This window comes from Pimephales promelas, chromosome 17, assembly GCF_988280905.1.
Source record: "Pimephales promelas chromosome 17, fPimPro1.hap1.1, whole genome shotgun sequence".
NCBI classification, from domain to species: Eukaryota; Metazoa; Chordata; class Actinopteri; order Cypriniformes; family Leuciscidae; genus Pimephales; species Pimephales promelas.
Genome location: NC_142785.1, coordinates 23,315,476 through 23,326,306, shown reverse-complemented (window position 1 = coordinate 23,326,306; position 10,831 = coordinate 23,315,476). Strand labels below are relative to the sequence as shown.

Below are 10,831 nucleotides of genomic sequence, written 5' to 3'. Positions count from 1 at the left end.
ACAATATTTACATTTGTTTCCTATTTCTGATCGTCTCAATGTCATATTAAAAATAATAACGTCTCTCCTCATGTGAAGTTTTCGTGGCTTTTAAGTTGGATACTGGTCAGTGGTTGGTGGTTAGTGGGTTTTTTACAGAAGAAAAAATGTAGTTGCTAGGATACAATGTAACGCATACACATGTGGTTTAGAATAGCCGTTTTCAGAGGCTGTCCGAGGGGAGAAATGAAGCCTTTTGAGAACATTAAGGTAAAAGCTATAATTTTCATGGAATCTAGAGATCAGGAATAACTTGTGATTTCCCCCAAATATTTAAACGTGTAACGTTACATTTGTAATCATTTCTAGGAGCCCCAGCCTCCAAGTGCACGGGTGTTGTTATGGTAATGTTTGTTCCCACAATGCATTATGGATTCTCAAACATCCTCAATAATTATTGTTGTTGACTGCATTTCTAGGGCCGATCTGAAACATAGTGATATGGAAGAGCTTGAGAAGACCAATTCCATACCTGAGATTAAAAGGTTTACATTTATATTACAAATAAATATAACTTAACACAGGTATATTATAATAATTTGTATAGACCTTATTCATAGCAGCGCTATGCCAAGTATGAAAGCGAGGCTGTGAGGGATAAACTACTCGGTTACTTACTATTGTAACCTCAGTTCCCTGATAGAGCAAACGAGTATTGCATAGCTATATTGCATAGCTATATATTTATATAAAACCCATTTGCAGCTAGCTAGCACACTGAGTGGCTGGTATGCTCATAGGATGTGAGCTAGCCCAACGTCAGAACCCACCGAGGGGGCGTGGCCTAGCCTATATAGACCCCCAAATTCGCCCATTATGGCAGGTTTATGTGACTGAAGCAACTACTTCACCAATTATTATAGTGCGGCCGCCGGCCAGCTACGCAATACTCGCTCCCTCTCTCAGGGAACTGAGGTTACGATAGTAACCGAGTAGTTCCCTTTCAAACGGTCACTTCGTATTGCATAGCTCCATGTGATTATGCACACTTAATTTTTGTTGCAAGACCAGACCACATCGGGTCTTAATCATACCGAAAGTATCTTTGCCTGCAGGGAAGGCACTTCCATATTTAAAAAATTCATAAATGTGGAAGGCGGGGACCAACCGGCCACATCACAAATATCTTGAATGGGGAAACCAGATGGTCAAGCCCATGACGAGGCCATGCCTCTGGTCGAATGGGCCTTGACACCTATAAGGCAAACCTGACCCACTGAGGTATAGGCTATAGAAATGGCATCCACTATCCATTCTAGACAGTCTTTGCTTAGTGACTGGATCACCCTTAGATCGAACATCAAAGCAGACAAACAGCTGTTTTGACTGTCTAAAAGACGTAGAACGCTTCAGATAGATTCTCAGTGCCCTGACAGGGCCGTGAAGATTAACCTCCCCATCCTCGGCAGAAGGGGGGGAAAGCCAATAGCCTAATAACTTGTGCTATAAACAGCATTGAGAGCACCTTGGGTACGTAACCATGCCTGGATTTGAGAATGACTCTGGAGTCGGCCTTGACTGGCGGTGGCTATCAGCCGCAGGGCGGGGCTGTAAACAGCGAATAAACAGTAGAAAGCTCAGGGACATGTGTACTGTTGCTGAGTAAAAATCTGCTATAATGGCGAATTCAGGGGTCTTTATAGACTAGGTCACGGACCCTCGGTGGGCTCTGACGTTGGGCCAACTTTTTGGTCGACACCAGAGTCGCCCGCGCCATTGGATGTGCAGTTGTTTAGCACAGCCTATGAGCATGCCAGACACAGTGTGGTAGCTGTGCAGTTTCAAATGCATTTTACATGTAGGCTTCAGTAAATTGAGGAAAAGGAGTTTCCCCACTGCACATAGCTACGCAATACGAAGTGACCGTTCGAAAGGGAACTTACCGTGTTTTCAATTTGGCATACTAATGTTTTACGCTGAATAAAGCTCTTAGATCGCTTATAATTTTCTTGTTTGGAGTTTTTTGCCTTCTGAAATTTCTTGTTAAAATATTTTACTGGGTTTCGTCAGCAGAACAATCCAAAAACACAAAATTATAGTAGGCGGCCTACAACAGGGCTACAACCCACTGACAAGATGCATGTCAATCCCTCAGTCACAGCCTCGCTTTCATTCCCATTAAACATCAAAGTGAATAACGTCTAGAGCATTATTTGATTTTAAACAGTTAGTCATGTTATACTATTACATAAATTAGTGTGACATTATAAAATATAATAGTTAAAAATATCAAGATTAACTTCAAGGTGATACCTTCATGTAGGCTAAACTATCTTTATGTCCATCGCTGAACAGTGGCTTTACCTCTTTTATCTTGTTAGGCAACCTGCTAATTTTCCTGCCATTTTGTAAATAACCAAGCTACAATTAATATGTTTAAATGCCTGAGATAGACCAATACATTTTTATGGAAAATCTACCCTCAATTACAGAAGGTGTTAACAAGAATGATGCTAATTATAATTGATAACATTGCTTAATCTTACGTGAATGCAATGTTTGCTTCCCCTCTAGGATTTTGTCCCATGTGTTATTGGTCTCTGTGCCTCAGCCAAAACAGGGAGTACTTCTTGAGTTGTATACAAATCTAGTGCTGTTCTGCAGAGAGAGAAATTTCAACAGGGAACAAACTTCTGTTCTCATCTCCATTATAAAAAACGTTCATCAGTTCAACACAGGTGATGCAGCCATAGTAATCATGTTATTGTAGAATTAACAATATCTTTATCATTTTGTACAAGATAATATTCTCATACTTTATTAAAACAGTATTGTAAAACATTTTCAGAAACACCCCTGGATAACACAGATCACTGTTTGTCCTACTGCAGTGAACTTCTGCTTTGCCATTCAGTCAGGGTATGTAAATACAATATAGCATTCAAAGGTTTGGGGTCAGTAAGATTTAATTTTTTGGTAGAAGTCAATCTAAGAATTTAATTCGGTCAACTTTTATTCAGTCATCAAATGACCAAAAGTGACAGTAAAAACATTTATGTTACAAAAAATGTATCAATGTATTTCCACAAAAATATTAAGCACAACGATTGATAATCATTGTGATCATTGATAATAAAAAAGATGTCTGCAAATCAGAATATCAGAAGGAATTCTGAAGGATCATGTGACTAGAGGTGGACATTAACAAAGTATATTTACTTTGGTACTGTACTTATTCCAACATAAAAAATATAATAAAACAATGCATTGACATTTACTTTCTGATAGCTACTGAAGTACTTTTAAAAATGAGTACTCTGTACTTTTACTTGTAACAAAGTAAGATTTGAGCAGTAGAATTTGAATTTTCACTCAAGTAAGGAAGTATACTTTGTCCACCTCTGCATGTGACACTGAAGACTTGCGTAATGATGCTGAAAATGCAGCTTTGCCATCATAGGAAAAATTGCATTTAAAATGTAAACAGTGAAAACTGTTATTTAATTTTGTACTGTATTTTAATCAAATAACTTTAGCCCTGGTGAACATAACCACACATTTTGAACAGTAGTGTAATCATATATCGGCTGTGAAATAATGTTGGGAAGATAACAAACTTTTTTGTGCTCAAACCTCTTTTGTTCTTTCCCTTTTTAAACACAGAGGCCTCCTTTCAGTATCGACCTTTTCAGCTCGGAGCAAATGACACAAATTTTAAACTATTTCATCAACACATATATGAGACATTATTTTTTATACAAATACATTTTTACTCCAGAGGTGAGTTTATGGATTTGTCAGGCCAGATACTCTATAGTAGTACTAAATTCTAAATTCTGTTGACAAAGCAATTAACTTTATGACCTTTTCCTCTTGCACGGCAAGGTACAGTTGGATATATCCGTGTCATATATTGAAATACCTGAGGAGGACGCCAATATAGAGGAAACTGCCCAATTTGGTAATAAACACACACATCTCTCTCTCTCTCTCTCTCTCTCTCTCTCGTATATATACATACAACTGATATTTGAAAGTATATCTGTCATTTGTTGTTTAAAGAAAGTACTCCAGATGGAGAAAAAGAAACTGAGAGGGAGACAGAAATGGATGGAGAAGTTCAACAAAATGATGCACTACCAGAAATGAAGACCACAGAGACAGACAGTCCCAACCAAGGTAGTTACATATTCTAGTATATTTTAATTCAACTGGTTTAATTTAATTTCTTAAGTACATAATGCAACTCAAAAAACAAACCACCACGCATAAATAAGGCATATGCTCTAAATATATATTTCTGTTACAAATCAGTGTATAAGTTTATCCATTTCTCCTCCCACTTGACAAATGATTAGATAACACTTTGCAATAATGTTCCATTTGTTAACATTAGTTAAGTATATTAATTAAGGTGAACAGCGAAAAACCCTTATAAAGCTTTTCTAAATCTCAATGTTCATTTCGTCATAAGGTAATATTTTAGTTATTATTTGTTTATATAAAATAGTTTTTTTTTAAAGGCAACATTTAAATGTTTCAGTGGAATTATACCTTTGTGCCCTTTGTACACCTAATTATTTTTTTGGGAAAAAAAAAGTTTAAATAGGGATTACATATTTATACCAGACTGCATGCTCTAATATGTAATACTGCATACCAAAAATAAAATAAAAATATGTTTATGTGTGATTTTTTTTTCCACAAGGGTCTTCAAAGTCTGAACTTAGGTCCATAGTTCAAAAAGAAGTGAGGGATGAAGTGATGCGCTTGACTGATCAGCTACAAAAACGTCTGCAGGACAGTGCTGATCAACTTAATGATATCATTAGTAAACTGGAGGCCAAGATTCAAGTTAAGTAGTAAGAAAATATGTTTCACTGTTTATGTAAACTATGTTTAGTTTAGTTTTGAAACCACTCATTTCAAAAGTAAAAACATATAAAATACAGTAATTATATAATTCATATATGTATACTTGTTTAGATTTAATACAGTACCTTGATGATGAATGAATAACGTCTAGTCAACTGTAATAAAAAGAAAGTGGTAAAACATATGTAGAGGTTAAAAAGTAATAAAACCTGTACAAACAATTTTGTAAGGATTTTAAAACAACTCTCAGTAGTAATGTGATGTTTCAAGTATGTTATCCTTTGTATGGAAAGTCTTAAAATCCTGTTAAATGTTCCCTGTTCATCTATGGTTTAGGCCTCAACAACCTGGAATTGTTGTCAAAGCATAACAGTATTAATAAATTCAAATACAATCTGCTTTGTGTCAATAACAGAAAAAGGCTAAAGAGCTTGACTAGGAAACAAGCTTTGTCCAATCTTATCAATTGTAAATCCTAGTCACAAAAAACAAAAAAAAACGTATCTCTTCATATCAAGCTGGTCCATATAAAACCATACATTTAAAAAATAAAAATCCACAGCGAGGGGTTAAAATGAGGTTAAAATTCTGTTAAAATCAAAAAGCACCATCCCTCTTTGAAGACAAAGGAAAATCATCTATAAGAATCAAACAGCTGTGTTTTGTGTTCCTTTTTGACAGGCAGGCTAAAACCACAAAAAAACAACAACAATCAAACTGTAAATGGACAGATGAGGGAACATACGGGAAAAACATGACCTTTAGTTTTCAAAGTCTTCAACACCGAGTACAATGATTTTAGCAGTGTTCTGGAACAGAGCAGCTCGATTCTGTTGCTCCCCTTTCTTGACCCAGTGTCCATATATACGGAAAGCGCAGCCGTCAATGAGCTTGCGCACACCGCGGATGGAATAAGGGTCTCTTGCTAGGAGTTCTTTTGTTAATGGTCTGGCTCGGTAGTAGCGGCAGTGCATTCGTATACAAGCTAACACCGTCAAGATCAGGGCCTGAAGATGCAAAGAACAGGTTTGAATCACAATTGGAATTATACTTGTATATTATAATTACACCATTGTCCAATCCAAGTCTCTTTTTTCCCCCTTTGTAATTTAGAAAAACCTGAAATGACAAGTGGAAATGATTTTTACATAGTAATATGACAGACTGAATGCTCTTATTTTAATTCCTTACAACCAAAAAAAAAAAAAAAAAAGATAAACATACACTACAGTTGGAAAGTTTGGGGTCAGTAATTTTGTTTGAAAGAATTGAATATTTTAACTCAACAAGGATTGATCAAAAGTGACAGTAAAGACATTTATGTTCTAAATGCTTTCTATTTCAAATAAATATTGTTCTTTTGAACTATTCAAAGAATCCCCCCATAAATGATAATGCTTAAAATAAAATTTCAAAATAAAATTTCAACACTGATAATGATAAAAACGTTTCTTGAGCAGCAAGCCAACATATTAGAATGATTTCTGAAGGATCATGTGACACTAAAGACAGAAGTAATGCTGCAAATTCAGCTTTGCCATCACAGGAATACATTTTTAAATGCATGTGTATATATATATATATATATATATATATATATATATATATATTTCACAATATTACTGTTTTCACTGAGTTTACAATTTTCACTGTATTTTTTGCAATCTTGGTGAGCATAACAGACTTTTGAAATGGTAGTGTACATAAATGAAAAAAATAAAGGAAAAAAAAAAAAAAAATCTCACCTTAAATGTTTTCCGGGGGCTAAAGATCCGCACATCCTCCTTTTGGTACTGACGGAAAAAAGGATGAGCTAAAGCTTGCTCGGCCGTGAGGCGAAGTGTGGGTTCCAGCACTAAAAGCCTTGAGATCTAAAGGAATTTCAACTTTTTAAGCAAAGAGTGTAATGCAGACATGGGCACATTTCTCAATATTAGCAGTTAGCCTGTATGCTCCAGGCTAAAGGCCAGTTCACACCAAGAACAATAACTATAAATATAACTATATTAGCATCCACACCAGCAGTGAGTGCACTCTGAGTTTTGTTGACTGCTACTTTAAATGCTTGAGCTCTTTAAAGCAAGATGGATTCTGATTGACTGTCAAAATTATTCCAACAAAATCATGGTGTTATTGTTATAGTTGTGGTGTGGACTCTGCTATTCTTTTATATTTAGAATAAATTGTTGAACTATATCTTTATAGTCACTGTCCTTGGTGCGAACGGGCCTTAAGACAATGCTAAGCATCTCACCAAGTCTTTGACGGTGTCAGACCGGTCATCCCACTCTGGAGAACTAAACTGGTACCGGCCTTCCATAATCATTCTCAGCATCAGCAGCTGTTTGCGATGCCAAAATGGTGGAGACCCAGCAAGAAGGGTGAACAGGATCACACCACAAGCCCACCTGCGGGAAAACATGGAACAGACGATGAACCACCCAAAATGCTTTTTTGACCCCCCCCAAAAAAAGATTTAATCGCAGAATATGAGTGTTATTTACTCACAGGTCAACTTCCTTCCCATATCCTTCATGCGTCTCATCCATGGAGCACTTCAGAATCTCTGGTGCCAGATATCCTGGTGTTCCACACAACTCTAACAAGGGAAATTGACAAAGACCAGTGTTTAAACAATGTATGTGGTTCAGTTAAATGCACTTTGATTTGTCACCGTGAAAGGACAGTGTTGATTTTCTCACCTCTTAGTTTTTCATTAGGCCCCAGCTGGACGGAAAAGCCAAAGTCCGAAAGTTTGATGTGTCCCTGGTCGTCTAGCAGCACGTTTTCAGGTTTGAGGTCACGATGTACAATATTTCGAGAATGTAGATACTGGACAGCCTCCAGAAGAGCACGCATCATACTCCTAAAAGCAAGAACATTTGCAACCAAAATATGGTACGAGAAGAAAAAATATGCAACCATAGAAACTTTAAACAAGTTTCAAAAAACAAAACAAAAAATCACCTGGTTTCCTTTTCACTGAGAGTGACTTTTTCAGTCAAGTAATCAAATAGTTCTCCTCTCCTCATGCTGTAAGAAAAGTTGTGTGTGAATTTTGTATGGATTTTTCATTGTAAATAATAATATAATATACTTACAGGTCAAATACCAAAAATATGAAGGTTGTTGACTCGTAAGAATCAATAAGTGTGACTGAAAAAGCAGAAATAAGGTCAGTTATTACTCAGAAAAGGCTGAACACATCATTTCAAACATTGTCAGTAGCATTCAGACAGACTCACTGATGGATGGGTGGCCCTTCACCACAGTAAGTACATGGATCTCCTTCAGCGTGGAGCTCTTCACCTCCTCTAACTGCTGTTCGTTCATTTTCTCTGCAGTGATCTCAATGATCTTCACTGCAAACTCCTGCCCTGTGTGTTTGTGGACACATCTGCGCACCACACTGCTCACACCTCTGCACACGGGACAGTTTAGTTACGCACAAGACATCATAATAAATTACATTAAAACACTTGCTGAATAGTAAAAATACTCACCTGCCAATCACCTCTTTGGGATCATACTTCTGATAAAACTCTTTCGCCCCAATCCAGTCAGGTAGCTCATCTCCAAGAATGATATCGCGAGTCATACTGATAACCTAAAACAGACATGTTTATTAACCTTGAGTGAAGAAAAGATATGAATGTTTGTTTTTTTGTGTACTAGAAATCAGTCAGTCATGCATGGTCCATCACGTAAATCCTATGATACACGACGTCCACTACAATGTACATTTATTTAAAAGTCATTTTTGACAATTCAGGGTGTGATATTATGATATTATACATCCAAGCCACCACAATTGTTTACCTGAAGCCTTTCCCATCATTCTATAATATCAGTGTCCAATTTTAAATGTCAACAAAAGTGGTGAAGCACATTTTTCATTTGCTGATTTTCTCAACATTAAAGCCTTTATGTGATCTTTGGATATTTCTAGGGGGGTTCCATTAAGCTACTGTGGCTATTAAAATCATTATTTAAAAATAATCATAATAATAAAGTATTGTTAGTAGTATAAGTATTGGAATTTAAAAAAAAAATGTCCAGTGTTTATAAGTATAAATAATGTATACATATATTTTTAAAATAAAAATGTTTAAACAATATTGTGTACGTAATTGTAAGACTTACTCTCCAGTGCTTTGAGAAGCTGCTTTTAAAGGCGCTTTATAGAATTAAGTTTATTATTATTATTATATTTTGTGGAAACAAAGAAAATGGTCATGCAGGAAACAGCACGTACACAAGAAAGACACGTGCATTTGTGGTACGGGGTTGTAAAGCCCCCTACCACAAAGTTGTAAATGTGTGGAATTCATACTGATAATAAAATCTGCAATCTTTTCTATTCAGGATCGATAATAATTAATTATGTAGCATGTAAGCTTGCATGTTCTTAATAAATGTTACAAGTTAATTATAATAAAGGACATTCTTTCTTACTAGTTGCCACTGGTCAATATACAGGTGTGCAATACAACCTTAAATGTACGGTGTCGGCTCCAGCGGACAAATGTGTACCCCATCAAAATACATAGTTTAAAAATATATTCTGATTAGCAGTACTCATATGATATTCTTGTTTTGAAGCAAAATACAATCACTTCCTTAGTGATTTAGTACTTCATGCATCAAAAAGTACATCTTAAAAATCACTTTTTCAAAAATGAATGCATCAAAATGCAAGTAATAAATCAGCGTAATACCCACATACATGTGAAATGACAGCTAACTTTAGCAATAATTGAGCAAACAAACAGTCTAACGTTAACTTCTGAGAACCGTTGCGATCATTGACCTCGTATGCTGTCTTGTCCCAACCCAGAAAAACATAACGTACCCACAATCACTTCCACAAAATAAGCCGAAGTGCACAGTCATCTGACGGTTCTGTATTTTCAACTGTCCGGCTGAAGACGTGTATTTGAAGCGGTTGAATATACAGCCATATCACTGTGACAGTTGAGAACTTTTATAGCGCTCTTTCTGGGCAATGTCAACAACTGTCAACACCCACTTCTCTGCCTTGTAAATGACAGCAGCAGTACACTCGGTATTTATCACTGCCCCCTACAGGATGGAGCGGGTAACACTGACTTTTTACTATATATAAAAAAAAAAATCCAACATAACATGGTAACAAAAAAATAATTAAAAACTGTTTAAAATAATAATAATGTTTTACATACGAAATTGAATAGCACTTTAAAAAAAATATGTGTAAAAAATCACACTCCAGTCAAATCACGTGGCTTAATAAAGACTTTTTTATGTTAAATTGAGTGGGTCACCTTATGGGGGCCGACATGTTGTGATCACATGACTAGCTAAATACTGCTTTCTTTTTCTTGGTAATCACTATAAAACACTTTAATGGTAAAGCAAGCATTTCCATGGGAACTCGAAGATTTAAAACTGACAAAATAATAATACTAATAGGCTAATAAATGATATAAACAGCAGCAAGGCAAGCACGGTTGGACTGATTGGGTCCTTGTTTCTGGGTGTGCTTTTCCTTATCTCATCGGTTGATCTGTCATCATTTCCATGGACAAAACATTCACTTCAATGGGATTGAAATAGCCTTCAATATTGCATCTTTAAAGAGTTCTCTTACAAGAAGTTCTCTCGTAATAAGTAAATTATCCTTAAGTTTGGATTATTCTGGCCTTCATCTCCCCGCCTTCCGTCGCAGTACCTGCTACGCTTTCCGGTGTTTATATCCTTTTACTCTGCCGAGTGCACAGGCCATTGGTTGGAACATGGCTTCTCTCACCGGTGGACAACTATGGCTTTGCGTTATCTGAGCACTCCGTGTTCCTCGACACACCCATCTCCACAGGCCTCTTTGGATCATCCGTCAAAGATTGCTCGGATAGATTCGCTGAGGTTCAGAAGACGTCACAGGCTATGAAGCACTTCTTGCCAAAGCACTCTAGCTCCGCGGCAGGTCGCCCAAAACAGC

At 36.5% G+C, this 10,831-nt stretch overlaps 2 protein-coding genes across 4 annotated transcripts; one reads left to right on the top strand and one right to left on the bottom strand.

Moving 5' to 3' along the window:
* The first annotated feature begins 82 nt into the window (after positions 1 to 82).
* Positions 83 to 5,252, top strand: cfap119 (cilia and flagella associated protein 119). 3 transcript variants are annotated; one of them, XM_089122196.1, is made up of 9 exons: positions 83 to 249; positions 349 to 383; positions 459 to 524; positions 2,554 to 2,717; positions 2,828 to 2,898; positions 3,643 to 3,759; positions 3,871 to 3,940; positions 4,042 to 4,158; positions 4,688 to 5,252. In XM_089122196.1, exons 1-9 carry the CDS (start codon positions 181 to 183, stop codon positions 4,840 to 4,842), a joined length of 864 nt encoding a protein of 287 aa, XP_088978322.1. In that variant the 5' UTR covers positions 83 to 180; the 3' UTR covers positions 4,843 to 5,252. The 3 variants fall into 3 exon arrangements, with proteins under 3 accessions (XP_088978322.1, XP_088978323.1, XP_039520863.2); XM_039664929.2 differs by having other exon boundaries at positions 88 to 249; positions 3,865 to 3,940; XM_089122197.1 differs by lacking the exon at positions 459 to 524 and having other exon boundaries at positions 84 to 249; positions 3,865 to 3,940.
* Positions 4,148 to 9,902, bottom strand: phkg2 (phosphorylase kinase, gamma 2 (testis)). The gene is made up of 10 exons (XM_039664927.2): positions 9,707 to 9,902; positions 8,358 to 8,461; positions 8,100 to 8,275; positions 7,956 to 8,010; positions 7,822 to 7,887; positions 7,557 to 7,720; positions 7,363 to 7,453; positions 7,109 to 7,262; positions 6,600 to 6,725; positions 4,148 to 5,861 (listed from the first exon to the last, which is right to left on the bottom strand). The coding sequence occupies exons 2-10, from the start codon at positions 8,450 to 8,452 to the stop codon at positions 5,616 to 5,618; spliced, it is 1,173 nt and encodes a 390-aa protein (XP_039520861.1). The 5' UTR covers positions 8,453 to 8,461; positions 9,707 to 9,902; the 3' UTR covers positions 4,148 to 5,615.
* Between the last annotated feature and the right edge of the window lie 929 nt (positions 9,903 to 10,831).

Bases quoted from the DNA above. Each gene is read 5' to 3' on its own strand.
- cfap119 (XM_039664929.2), top strand. From the start codon at position 181: ATGTGGTTTAGAATAGCCGTTTTCAGAGGCTGTCCGAGGGGAGAAATG. The intron at 2,718-2,827 runs GTGATGCAGCCA...AAACATTTTCAG, and splicing joins CGTTCATCAGTTCAACACAG to AAACACCCCTGGATAACACA. The intron at 3,760-3,864 runs GTGAGTTTATGG...TTGCACGGCAAG, and splicing joins AATACATTTTTACTCCAGAG to GTACAGTTGGATATATCCGT.
- phkg2 (XM_039664927.2), bottom strand. From the start codon at position 8,452: ATGACTCGCGATATCATTCTTGGAGATGAGCTACCTGACTGGATTGGG. The intron at 7,454-7,556 runs GTGAGAAAATCA...TTCCCTTGTTAG, and splicing joins GCCTAATGAAAAACTAAGAG to AGTTGTGTGGAACACCAGGA. The intron at 5,862-6,599 runs GTGAGATTTTTT...TTGCATCTTCAG, and splicing joins GCCCCCGGAAAACATTTAAG to GCCCTGATCTTGACGGTGTT.